This window comes from Caretta caretta, chromosome 9 (assembly GCF_965140235.1).
Source record: "Caretta caretta isolate rCarCar2 chromosome 9, rCarCar1.hap1, whole genome shotgun sequence".
Lineage (NCBI taxonomy): Eukaryota > Metazoa > Chordata > Testudines > Cheloniidae > Caretta > Caretta caretta.
In genome coordinates, this window is record NC_134214.1 from 57523325 (window position 1) to 57537217 (window position 13893).

The following is a 13893-nucleotide window of genomic DNA, read 5'->3' on the forward strand; positions in this document are numbered from 1 at the left end:
CTGGGACTCAAGAACCTGAGGGAAAGGATGTGGGCCAATTTGCTGGGGTGGGTCTTTGCTCATGGTTTGGTTAATGAACACTAGTTGTGGTGTCTCCCCAATTTAATGCTGATGTCGTTTACCTCATGTTATTAAAGATTCTCTGCTACACCGAGACTCTGTGCTTGCGAGAGGGGAAGTATTGCCTCTTTGAGGCACCCAGGGGGTGTGTAAGATTTTCCCAGGTCACTGGGTGGGGGCTCGAGCCATTTTTGCATTTGCTTTGATGAGAGGGAACCCCTGTGTACTGTACCCGGTCCTTGCTGCTATCAACTTGGCCTGGCAGAAGGGTTACACATATATCCTTCCCCATCCACCACCCAAAGCTCCACACACTGCAGGGGCGGGGAAAGGGCTACTGCTTTGAGATTGCACTACCTGTCTTCAGGAGGCCTTGACAGCAGGTTAGTTCACTGGGGGACACATCTGGAGGGGTCTGCCCCAGGGCAGTAAGTATGTAGAAGACGTGTATCGCAGCCTGTCACAGAGTCCCTGGGCGATGCTCTGGAACTGCTCCCCATGAAGCAAGTCAGAACTCTGGGGCAGTCTCCTTTCTCTGAGCAGCCTGTCTTCAGGACATAAAGCTCACACCACTTTCACCTTCCTGGGTCTGACCTCGGAGCATTCAGCATCCTCTGCCCCTCCGTGCGCTTCCCACAGCGAGTCCGCTCAGGCGGGGCTCCTGGGGAAGCCAGAGGGTCCTGCTCCCCAACTTCGCAGTCAGACATGTCTCTCAACCAGCCAGTAAAACAGAGGTTTATTAGACGACAGGAACATGGTCTAAAATAGAGCTTGCAGATGCAGAGAACAGGACCCCTCAGCTGGGTCCATTTTGGGGGGCAGTGAGCCAGACAACCACGTCTGCACTTCACTCCATGTCCCAGCCAGCCCCAAACTGAAACTCCCTCCTCCCCTGGGCTTTGTTCCTTTCCCGGGCCGGGAGGTCACCTGATTCCTTTGTTCTCCATCCCTTCAGCTCTCACCTTGCAGGGGGGAAGGGCCCAGGCCATCAGTTGCCACGCAACAGGGTGTTGGCCATTCTCTGTGTCCAGACCCCTGCACACACCTGTCCTCTAGGGCTCTGCAATGATCATACACCCTTACCCCACCACCTAGATACTTAAGAACTGCATAGGGGAAACTGAGGCACCCCCGCACTATTCAGAGGAAACATTAAGAACAGTCCCACTTCGTCACACAGCCCCATTTCACTGGGCAAAGCCACAGGCTGCTCTGGACCTGTTGACCTGCTTGGGAAGCAGCCTACCATCTGGGAGAAGTGATTGTTCTGTCCTGTGGGCCTTTCATAAATTTGTAATGAATAGGGACACTGCTAACATTTTACAAAACGCTGCTTCTCCCTGGGAGATGGGCAGAGCTGACACTTTGAAGCTGTTCCAGAGTCAACATATCCAAAAATTAAACTAGTGGAAGGAGACCAGGCCATGGTGCGGGGAGAAGTCCCAGCACTGCAGACCACTGGTGGCAGGCAGTGACTCAGGAACTGTGGGGCTGTTTGAACTCCTAGAGAGCGCAGCTCTGCCCCAGCATACAGCCAGGCAAGCCCATGACTGTCACTTGGTACAATGCATGAAGGGAGTGGCGGTAAACACAGGTTTTGGCCCTGGGCTGGGTAGTTATGTGCCAGTGAAATGCTCCTTAACCCTTTGAGCCCTCACTGCTCCTCACTGAAGGGCTGCAACTGATTCCATGTGACTGGGCCATTCTTCTCCTTTCTGTGCCCCTAAGCAGGAACCCCATTTCCCAACTTGCCCCTGCTCCTTCCCTCTCTTAGCCTTTCCTGAGCTCCCTCTGAGTATCCAAACATAAGCCCCCCTCCCTGCCTCACAAGCCCTCTCTGCCTGCCAGCCCCAGGCTGCCGTGCCCAGGCCCAGACCTCAGCAGCTCCCCCACCACATCCCCAGCAGAAGGTGGGAACTTGTGTCTGGAGTGCAGGCTGAGGAAGGCACTAGCTGTTCCAAAGAGTCTCATCTTGCCCTGTCTCCCAGAAGCTCACCCACCTCTTCAGCAAATAACTCTAAACAGCCACCTCCAAACCCTAGGAAACTGACTAGCCCTCTGGATGCTGAGCTACTGTAGCCACCCTAAGGAAATGGGTGGGCACGAAGAGTAAAGGGATAACCATGAAGCCTGAACTACACTATAAAGGTGGAAAAAAACAACTACGGATAAATTCTGCCCTCAGATACACAGACAGGGTTCTTGCTGATTGTACCACAACATGCACACATGCATCTGAGGGCTGCTGGCACAGTCTGACCCTGCATGTTTAATCTATAATTACATGGTACTTGCCCTGTAAATAGCAGGCCACTGCAGATTCCTGGCTGCATCACAGCACTCCCGGATTGCAGTCCTGATTTTTCACCTGTCCTGTGGTTTCACCTGTCCATCAGGGCTTGCTCAGACCCTGCGTTTGGGTTTGGACCTCTCTCTGCCATGTTATTAAATGGCAAGACCCCAATTCATCTTGAAATGGGGCTGAGTCTGGCACATGACATAGCAATGTGCCTTCCTGATTTCAGCATTCTCAGCTATGGTTAGAGCAGCTCAGAAAGTTGCCCTGTGTTGCACCCCAGCTGTAATGACCTCTGTGGACTTTACACCCACCTAGAATAGCTGGAAGATGAACACTGAGGTGGGAAAATTTTCAGACAACACAGAATTCCTTAGGTTAGTCAAGACTGGAGAAGATTGTGAGCAGAATGGTGGAAATAACAGATTTTTCAGTTCACTGGCAATTTCAAAAAGTTGGGGGGAAAAATCATTTTGGGTTGGGCCAAAAATGAACATTTTTGAAATTTTTGGTAAATCAAAAAGTCAACACACCATTTCTCTTTCAGGCTGAACAAAATGTTTCATTTTGATTTCAACCTTTTTTAAAACTTTTTTATTTCAATTACTTTAAAGGAAATTTTGATTTGAACAGTTATTTCAAACTGAAAAATTTAAATGTTTCATTTCAAAAGTGTCAAAATGCAATGTGATTTTTTTTCAGATGTATTTATTTATTTATTGAAAGTGAACAATTCAGTGAAACTGACATAAATTCATGAAAAAATAAAGGTTTTTCACCAAAAAAAAAAAGTTTGGGCCAAAATATTTCTCCCAGCTCTAATTGTGAGGAACTTCAGAGGATCCTAACTAAGGTACACAATGGCAGATGAACTCCAGTGTTCACAATGCATGGTAAAACCTACTGGAGGAATAACCTGAACTAATCTGACATATTGCTGGGTTCTAGAATAATTGTGAATGTTCAGGAAAGAGACCTGGGTGTCACACAACTCAGTGAAAATCTCTGCTCAGAGCACAGCAGTGGTCTAAAGCAAGCATACATTTAGGATTTATCATAAGAATGAGACAAAGAATAACACTGGAAGTATTTGAATGCCATTACATATACCAATTGGATGCCCTCATCAGGGTGTTGTGCTCATGTCTAGTCACCATATCTCAAAGAGGATGAAGCAGAAATGGAGGGGCTTCCAAGACAAGTGACAAAAGTGCTGAGAAGCCTGCAAGAGGCTGCTGGATGGAGAGAGCTCAGATAGCATAAAGGAGGTGGAAATAGCTCTTGAGGAACAGTGGTGTTCCTATACTGGCGTAGAGCTGATGGAGCCATTCTGATTACATCTCCTGCCCTCCAGTCCCCCCAGCCTTGCAGGCCCTAATATGAAGGGTGTTCTGGGGCTGAGGGTCTCTTAATGGAAGAAGAGGGACTAAGCATTCAGCAGTCTGGTTGCCCATGGGCCCTTGAGGATAAGTTAGAGCAGCTAAGACACTGAGGCCCACCCTTGCACAGCCCCAGGCACAAAGGTGGATTCAAAGCATCTGCCCTGCCTCACTGTTCCTGCCCCAAGTGAAAGAATGGATAAGATAAGAAGTGGGGCTAGAAATAGATGGGTAAAACTAAGGAGGATCTGGAGACTAAGGGGCTGAGGGTCTTGTCCCAACACAACTCCATGCAGAGAGGCTCCTGCCCCTGCTACCTGTTCTGTACTTGAAGATAAGGCTTTAATCAATCCAGCATCTTTCACCAGCACTAAATTCACTTTATAAAACCCACAGACTTCCTTTCTCCTCTTCTCTGTGCAACTCCACACAACTCCCACTTATGCTGCACACATAACAAAGGGAGCTAGGCTGCAGACCCACTTAACAAAGGAAAAAGGAACGGGCAGCATGGAAGTGCCAGCATTTGAGAGCTCTCGCTGCACTCAGACCAGCTTCAGAAAACACACAGTCTTTATCAAAACCCATTAAACACTCATCCGCTGTGTTTTCCTGTTTTCTCTCCAGTCTCCCCAGATATTTGCAATCCAGGGAATCTGACTAGCCTGCTTAGTCTGCCAGCTTGCTCCAGCCACATCACAGCCAAGGTAATCACAGATCCTGACCCCCCGCCACCCACCCACCCCCACTACAATGGTGATTTTATGTGTGTGACATTTCTTGGGCATCAGCAAATTATCTAAAAAGGAGAAAACAAAACAAAACTGAGTCAACAGTGTGCCCTTGTTGCCAAGAAGGCCAATGGCATTTTGGGGTATATAAGTAGGAGCATTGCCAGCAGATCGAGGGATGTGATCGTTCCCCTCTATTCGACATTGGTGAGGCCTCATCTGGAGTACTGTGTCCAGTTTTGGGCCCCACACTACAAGAAGGATGTGGAGAAATTGAGAGAGTCCAGCGAAGGGCAACAAAAATGATTAGGGGACTGGAACACATGACTTATGAGGAGAGGCTGAGGGAACTGGGATTGTTTAGTCTACGGAAGAGAAGAATGAGGGGGGATTTGATAGCTGCTTTTAACTACCTGAAAGGTGGATCCAAAGAGGATGGATCTAGACTATTCTCAGTGATAGCAGATGACAGGACAAGGAGTAATGGTCTCAAGTTGCAGTGGGGGAGGTTTAGGTTGGATATTAGGAAAAACTTTTTCACTAGGAGGGTGGTGAAACACTGGAATGCATTACCTAGGGAGGTGGTGGAATCCCCTTCCTTAGAAGTTTTTAAGGTCAGGCTCGACAAAGCCCTGGCTGGGATGATTTAGTTGGGATTGGTCCTGCTCTGGGCAGGGGGTTGGACTAGATGGCCTCCAGAGGTCCCTTCCAACTCTGTTATTCTATGATTCTATGAAAAGATGCCAAAGCAATTCAGGGGGAGTTTGGGGGCAAATCTTGTCTAATGTGAAAGTTTGCAGGGTTTGTGGGAAATGGGATGGAAAGGAAAGGAGGCATGCTTTTCCAAACCCATAGCAAAATTGCCAGCATTGCTTTGTAATTAGCAGTTGCTAAAGGCCAGATCCTCAGCCCACTGAAGTGAATGGGAGTCTATATTAGATAGACCCTGCTCAAACTTTTCATAGTGTGGACCACTTCCTAACAGAGACATTGTCTTCTGGATACCTCCCTTCCTACTGCACCTCCCTCCCCCGCCCTTCCCCACAACCCGCCTATTCCCAATTGTGAAATCCACCTCCCCTCGTCCATTCACAATTTCACAGATACATCACCTCTCCCAGTCTTTTGTTCTTGTAACATGTGTCAGGGGCACCTAGGGCTTTGGAAAGGTAATCTTATTTTTATAAAATTCCAAATACATAAATTAACAAATGAACATTCCTGGGCCACCTACAGCGGTTGTCTGTGTAGAATGCAATTTTAATAAAGTATATACTGCTTCTTCGGGGCTGTTTTTTAATACAGTTTCATAGCTGGAAAGAAAGAAGAGGATCCAGCACCATGTGACCAGTTTAATAAACATTCAGGAAGTGGGTATGTCAGGAGAGAAAGCCCAGTGCTTTTTATTAAGTGCATGGAACTCTCAGCTCAGTCTGCTCAGGTTTATGGAAATATTAGTTCTCACTGGGCATGCTCAGAGCTTAGCATTGTCATTACCACACTAACATCGCATCATCTTATTTTCATTAAAAAGAAAAGGAGGACTTGTGGCACCTTAGAGACTAACAAATTTATTTGAGCATAAGCTTTCGTGAGCTACAGCTCACTTCATTGGATGCATTCGTTGTCACTCCCATGTTAGGAGGTTGCCAAGCAGACTTTCCCATTTTATTTCCGTGACAGATCTGTTGCGTCTCACCCACATGGGTAAGAGGATCAATTGATTTTGAACATGCTGCATGGATTAAACATCAATGGCTTTTCATTCTTTCAATTAAGCACTCATCCCACATGTTCACTATGACAATGGAATAATCCCTTACAGATCTGGCCTGAGTACTCCCAATCCAGGGAGTGGGGCTATATTGGCTGATGTGCATTGTTCCCCAACTTTACCAGAGGTCTGATTCGCAGACAGGCTGAGCACCCCGTGGGCATTGACCACTTCCAAAAATCAAGCCCCCCACCTTCTGATTCTTCTCTAAATCCAATTCAGAACTGCACAGCTCCCTGTCTTCTGGGGCCAGATCAAGAAAATGAGTCTCCTGCAAAACCATGCTGCTGAGACCCAAAGCTCACTGTGTGTCTGTCATCTTGGCCACATGGGGAACAAACTGGCGATCTCCAGAGCCAAAAGCATAAGCCTCTATGCTTGAGCTAGGCTCACTATGTGGTGACTAAGAGACTCCCATCCTTTGCGACTCAGGCAGTGGGGAGGAATACATAGCACACACTGAACAACGGGCCACGCACCCTTCTCCCTACTGCTTGCCCCAAACTCCTACACATGGACAACTGGACGGATTCATTCACAGAGTGGGGGGTGGGTGAGGATAGATGATGTGTTCTGAACTAGGCAGGAGTCAAGGAGCTGTGCTTCATTTCAAGCTCATTTGAGCAGCAGAGGGTTGGAAATTCAGTTGACAGGCAAAAGCAGTTCATGTTTTTTTTCAAATTTTCAAAAGTTTTTGTCAAATAGGTTTTTTTCTCCATTTTTTTTCACCAGTTGGTCAAAATTTTAATTCCAAATTTCCCTAACATTTTTCCACTAACATTTTTAAAAAATTTCCCTTGACAAAAAAAAATTGTCCTCTGTTTTCAAACCAGCTGTGGTTTGGGGGGTTCGTGCACCAGTTAGGAGAGATTGCTGGGGAAAGAAGTGGAGAGAGGAGTGAGGTAGAATTCAAAGGGAAATATTAGCCCAGTGGGATTTTGCTGGGAGTTACACGTGTGCAGTTCGCCTTTGCCCACAATTACCAATGACAATGTGTATTTGTAGAAAGCTGGAGGTCAAGGAGCTGTGGCTCTGTGGAGTTAGAGATGTCAATGGTGCCAGCAGCAGTGGCTGGTTCACAGAAATGATGGTATCATTCATCAGTGATTGTAATACAAACAAACCAACAGCCATTGGCATCTGCAAGTGCCCCCTTCTTCCTACCATGGGGCTGCTTGCTGCGACCCCCTTCTTACAGCACCCAATGCAAGCTTCTATTTCATGTGTTCCTTCCCCACATGCATCTCCCCTTTGCTAGGTTTCATGGCATACAGAGACCATTCAATTTTAAAAAATTAAAATAACATACTCTTGCTGGAAGGTTGCGGAATATCACTGTTTTATATATTAGAATTTAGAATGTTAACACACAAGAATCCCAAACAGAGAGAGACAAAGCAGGCCGCTCCCTAAACCAGCTAGCTTAGATTAAGGTGGAGTGAGTTGTGCCTGTCTGTCTGCAGACTGATTGCTGAAAGATCCAGTTAGCACACTTCCCAACAAAACCCCATGCCTGCAAGCATGACCAGGAGAGCCCCCTTCTGGAAGTGATGGCTTCCAATTCCAACAGTCCTCCAAACATCACATCCTTCTCCCCAGGAGGATTCTTGTGTCAGATGCTTTTCAACTCTTGTTCCCACCTACTCTTGCTTCTAATGCACCTTCCACTCCAGTTTTGTTTCCAGTGCCCTTTATCCCTTGATGCAGCTACTTTCTTGGAACAAGCTCTGGACAATAATAGCTACCTCCCTGGCCAGTTGCTCCCTTACAGGACAAAGTAGTTTTGAGAGGCAGGCTGAAGGTCTGGGAGAATGGCCCAGAGGATGAAAATGAGCCCTGTTGGGAGCCAGCACCTGTCTGGGGTTCTCTTGCCAGGGAGAGAGGAGTTAATTTCTTGGAGCAGTGAATCCTGTTTTTGCAGTAATGAGTAGTGGAGTGTGCAGATCTCTGTGTGATTATTACCTGTTTATTTTTTCATGAGGCCTCTCAGCTGTGTGTGACTCTAGTGTCATCATCCGTAAACACACTAATTTAACCATTACTTTGGAACTGTGCTTGTCTCCTCCAGAGATGTGACACCTGTCCTCCAGAAAGCCCCAGTAGTGACAAAATGAAGCACAACACTGTGTTCTGCTTTTCTTTGACTAAACTTTTCCCCCTCTTCACTTTCCCTCTTCTTTTGCTTCGTTTCCATTTCATTTCTCTTCTGTTCCGTGCATGCTGTGGGTGGGGGAGGTGTTGGCTTCCCTTTTCTCCTAATTTCTCATTCCTCCCACCTTTTCCTGCCCCTGTCCCTCTACACTACAGATACATTCATCTCAGGCTGGAAGACCATCACTTCCACAACCACAGCCTAGTGGTTTTTGGGAACTCCAGATCACATAGACGGTTACAGTTTAACTTCAGCTGCAGTCTGAAATGAGCCTTTCAAGGCATTTCCATGATAGCCCAGCAGGCCCAGAAATCTTTAACATCTTAGCCTCCACCATACCCCTTTTAATCTTATCTGGCCTCTCAGGATACTGTGACGTACATTTCTATAGGGCCTTTCATTCAGAAGCAAACTATGGTCTTGACTTTCAGCTGGAGTGTCTGCTTTTGCAGGCACAAATTTTACCCACAAATAATTGCAGACAAAACAAATTGTGGGCAAAAATGGTAGCCCTTGGGCACCTGGCTCCCTGATGTACCAGTGCGAACAGATGTCTGGCCACCACTATTCAGTGCAGGCACAAAGTTATACATTCAGTGGTTTGTAGGTGCCAGTCTGTGGTGGAATTGAGGACTGGCTGAGAATCAGGCCCTATAGACACAAGGTCTGGAAGGATTTCTTAGGCCAGGACTACGCTAAAAAGTTAAGTCAACCCAGCTATGTCTCTTAGGGGGTGTGAAAAATCCACACTTCTGAGCAATGAAGTTAAGCCGACCTAACACCCAGTGCAGATAGTGCTAGGCTGATGGAAGAATTCTACCAGGGACCTTGCTACGGTCTACCAAGGAGGTGGATTAACAACAGTTATGGGAGAACCTCTTCTCTTACTGTAGTGGGGGGCTGCACTCCAGGGTGGGAGCTGAGCAGTTGAAGTGTAGACATAGCCTTAGGACTGGTCTACACTACCTCAGTAAGTCGATCTAAGTTACACCAATAACGTCACTGAAGTAGACATAGCTAGATTCACTTACTGTGGTGTTTACACTGCGCTGTGTCGTCGGAAGATGCTCTCCCGCTGACTTTTCTTACGCTTCTTGGGGAGGAGGAATAAAATGTAACCTTTCTGCCAGTTGGAGTGGGCAGCAAGAAGGGCCGGGTTCAATATCTAGAGGGTTCCTTTTCAACAGTAACACAGAACTGGCTTGAGCCAGTACCTGGGAAAATGTCACGCTACCCTCTGGGTGCCTCTAAGAGGCAATTCTTTCCCTCTCACAAGCACAGAGCCTGAAGTGGAAAGAGTTTTTCTTTAATAAAAGTAAACCAACTTTAATCTTGGAAAACAGCACAAGTGGTATTCAGAGACATAAAGCGGTATTCACAAACGTAAAAGCATGAGCAAGACACCCACAACAGAGAACGCTCGGCAGTGTCTTTTGCTTCACGTTCTTGAGTCCAACACCAAAGTTCCTTTAGTGTGGCCCCCCATTAACACGCCAATCACAGTTGTTTTCCCTGGTCAGTGCAGACCCAGAGTTCAAAGATGATACACATATATAGACAGCATAGTCATAACCAGCAAACCAGCATGAATTCTCCTCCTGCTGTGGCCGGGGGAAGCCACCTTGTTCACTCCACTGTCCAGGCTTCCGCCATCCACTGCTCCCATCAGCTACTCCCGCTGTCTGCGTGCTTGCCACTTCTTTCAGCCACCCATCAGTCACCTGGTGCTGCCACTCTGCTGTGACCTCTGTAGGTCAGTCTCTTAGTGATTTTTAACTCTTAGCAGGCTGGGGTAGAAACATGGCCCCACCACGAGTGATTTAAAATAACAAAAAAGCTCCTAATGAAGCCTATTTAGCTCTGTCTTTGAACAGTGAGGAGGAACAGGTTAAACCAAGCCAGAGACCCTTAGGGAGAGTCCACACCTTCTGAGTAGGACACCTGTCTTCACCTCTCTGAGCCCTGGTCTACACTAGGACTTTAGGTCGAATTTAGCAGCGTTAAATCGATGTAAACCTGCACCCGTCCACACAATGAAGCCCTTTATTTCGACTTAAAGGGCTCTTAAAATCGATTTCCTTACTCCACCCCTGACAAGTGGATTAGCGCTTAAATCGACGTTGCCGGCTCGAATTTGGGGTACTGTGGACACAATTCGATGGTATTGGCCTCCGGGAGCTATCCCAGAGTGCTCCATTATGACCGCTCTGGACAGCACTCTCAACTCAGATGCACTGGCCAGGTAGACAGGAAAAGAACCGCGAACTTTTGAATCTCATTTCCTGTTTGGCCAGCGTGGCAAGCTGCAGGTGACCATGCAGAGCTCATCAGCACAGGTGACCATGATGGAGTCCCAGAATCGCAAAAGAGCTCCAGCATGGACCGAACGGGAGGTACGGGATCTGATCGCTGTTTGGGGAGAGGAATCCGTGCTATCAGAACTCCGTTCCAGTTTTCGAAATGCCAAAACCTTTGTGAAAATCTCCCAGGGCATGAAGGACAGAGGCCATAACAGGGACCCGAAGCAGTGCCGCGTGAAACTGAAGGACCTGAGGCAAGCCTACCAGAAAACCAGAGAGGCGAACAGCCGCTCTGGGTCAGAGCCCCAAACATGCCGCTTCTATGATGAGCTGCATGCCATTTTAGGGGGTTCAGCCACCACTACCCCCGCTGTGTTGTTTGACTCCTTCAATGGAGATGGAGGCAATACGGAAGCAGGTTTTGGGGACGAAGAAGATGATGATGAGGAGGAGGTTGTAGATAGCTCACAGCAAGCAAGCGGAGAAACCGGTTTTCCCGACAGCCAGGAACTGTTTCTCACCCTAGACCTGGAGCCAGTACCCCCCGAACCCACCCAAGGCTGCCTCCTGGACCCAGCAGGCGGAGAAGGGACCTCTGGTGAGTGTACCTTTTAAAATACTATACATGGTTTAAAAGCAAGCATGTGAAAGGATTACTTTGCCCTGGCATTTGCGGTTCTCCTAGATGTAGTCCTAAAGCCTTTGCAGAAGGTTTCTGGGGAGGGCAGCCTTATTGCGTCCTTCATGGTAGGACACTTTACCACTCCAGGCCAGTAACACGTACTCGGGAATCATTGTAGAACAAAGCATTGCAGTGTATGTTTGCTGGCATTCAAACAACATCCGTTCTTTATCTCTCTGTGTTATCCTCAGGAGAGTGAGATATCATTCATGGTCACCTGGTTGAAATAGAGTGCTTTTCTTCAGGGGACACGCAGAGGAGCCCATTCCTGCTGGGCTGTTTGCCTGTGGCTAAACAGAAATGCTCCCCGCTGTTAGCCACAGGGAGGGGGGAAGGTTGAGGGGGTAGTCACGCAGTGGGGGTAGTCACGCGGTGGGAGGAGGCAAAATGCGACCTTGTAACAAAAGCACATGTGCTATGTATGTAATGTTAACAGCAAGGTTTACCCTGAAAGAGTGTAGCCACTGTTTTATAAAATGTGTCTTTTTAAATACCGCTGTCCCTTTTTTTTTCTCCACCAGCTGCATGTGTTTCAATGATCACAGGATCTTCTCCTTCCCAGAGGCTAGTGAAGCTTAGAAAGAAAAAAAAACGCACTCGCGATGAAATGTTCTCCGAGCTCATGCTGTCCTCCCACACTGACAGAGCACAGACGAATGCGTGGAGGCAAATAATGTCAGAGTGCAGGAAAGCACAAAATGACCGGGAGGAGAGGTGGCGGGCTGAAGAGAGTAAGTGGCGGGCTGAAGAGAGTAAGTGGCAGGCTGAAGACAGGGCTGAAGCTCAAATGTGGCGGCAGCGTGATGAGAGGAGGCAGGATTCAATGCTGAGGCTGCTGCAGGACCAAACCAGTATGCTCCAGTGTATGGTTGAGCTGCAGCAAAGGCAGCTCGAGCACAGACTGCCACTGCTGCCCCTCTGTAACCAACCGCCCTCCTCCCCAAGTTCCATAGCCTCCACACCCAGATGCCCAAGAACGCGGTGGGGGGGCCTCCGGCCAACCAGCCACTCCACCACAGAGGATTGCCCAAAAAAAAGAAGGCTGTCATTCAATAAATTTTAAAGTTGTAAACTTTTAAAGTGCTGTGCTTAAAGTGCTGTGTGGCATTTTCCTTCCCTCCTCCACCACCCCTCCTGGGCTACCTTGGTAGTCATCCCCCTATTTGTGTGATGAATGAATAAAGAATGCATGAATGTGAAGCAACAATGACTTTATTGCCTCTGCAAGCGGTGATTGAAGGGAGGAGGGGCGGGTGGTTAGCTTACAGGGAAGTAGAGTGAACCAAGGGGCGGGGGGTTTCATCAAGGAGAAACAAACAGAACTTTCACACCGTAGCCTGGCCAGTCATGAAACTGGTTTTCAAAGCTTCTCTGATGCGTACCGCGCCCTCCTGTGCTCTTCTAACCGCCCTGGTGTCTGGCTGCGCATAACCAGCAGCCAGGCGATTTGCCTCAACCTCCCACCCCGCCATAAACATCTCCCCCTTACTCTCACAGATATTGTGGAGCACACAGCAAGCAGTAATAACAGTGGGAATATTGGTTTCGCTGAGGTCTAAGCGAGTCAGTAAACTGCGCCAGCGCGCCTTTAAACGTCCAAATGCACATTCTACCACCATTCTGCACTTGCTCAGCCTGTAGTTGAACAGCTCCTGACTACTGTCCAGGCTGCCTGTGTACGGCTTCATGAGCCATGGCATTAAGGGGTAGGCTGGGTCCCCAAGGATACATATAGGCATTTCAACATCCCCAACAGTTATTTTCTGGTCTGGGAATAAAGTCCCTTCCTGCAGCTTTTGGAACAGACCAGAGTTCCTGAAGATGCGAGCATCATGCACCTTTCCCGGCCATCCCACGTTAATGTTGGTGAAACATCCCTTGTGATCCACCAGAGCTTGCAGCACTATCGAAAAGTACCCCTTGTGGTTTATGTACTCGGCGGCTTGGTGCTCCGGTGCCAAGATAGGGATATGGGTTCCGTCTATAGCCCCACCACAGTTAGGGAATCCCATTGCAGCAAAGCCATCCACTATGACCTGCACATTTCCTAGGGTCACTACCCTTGATATCAGCAGATCTTTGATTGCATGGGCTACTTGCATCACAGCAGCCCCCACAGTAGATTTGCCCACTCCAAATTGATTCCCAACTGACCGGTAGCTGTCTGGCGTTGCAAGCTTCCACAGGGCTATCGCCACTCGCTTCTCAACTGTGAGGGCTGCTCTCATCTTGGTATTCATGCGCCTCAGGGCAGGGGAAAGCAAGTCACAAAGTTCCATGAAAGTGCCCTTACGCATGCGAAAGTTTCGCAGCCACTGGGAATTGTCCCAGACCTGCAACACTATGCGGTCCCACCAGTCTGTGCTTGTTTCCCGAGCCCAGAATCGGCGTTCCACAGCATGAACCTGCCCCATTAGCACCATGATGCATGCATTGGCAGGGCCCATGCTTTCAGAGAAATCTGTGTCCATGTTCTGATCACTCACGTGACCGTGCTGACGTCGCCTCCTCACCCGGTA

The 13893-nt window shown here is 48.2% G+C and overlaps 1 protein-coding gene across 1 annotated transcript; it reads left to right on the forward strand.

Annotated features, from left to right (window-relative positions):
• Positions 1-10390: 10390 nt before the first annotated feature.
• LOC125642775 (uncharacterized) lies at positions 10391-12454 on the forward strand. Its single transcript, XM_048864552.2, has 2 exons — positions 10391-11290; positions 11896-12454. Exons 1-2 carry the CDS (start codon positions 10708-10710, stop codon positions 12435-12437), a joined length of 1125 nt encoding a protein of 374 aa, XP_048720509.1. The 5' UTR covers positions 10391-10707; the 3' UTR covers positions 12438-12454.
• The last annotated feature ends 1439 nt before the right edge of the window (positions 12455-13893 follow it).

Excerpts from the sequence above, each read along its gene's own strand:
- LOC125642775 (XM_048864552.2), top strand. The coding sequence starts at position 10,708 with ATGCAGAGCTCATCAGCACAGGTGACCATGATGGAGTCCCAGAATCGC. Across the intron at positions 11,291-11,895 it reads AGGCGGAGAAGGGACCTCTG|CTGCATGTGTTTCAATGATC; the intron begins GTGAGTGTACCT and ends TTTCTCCACCAG.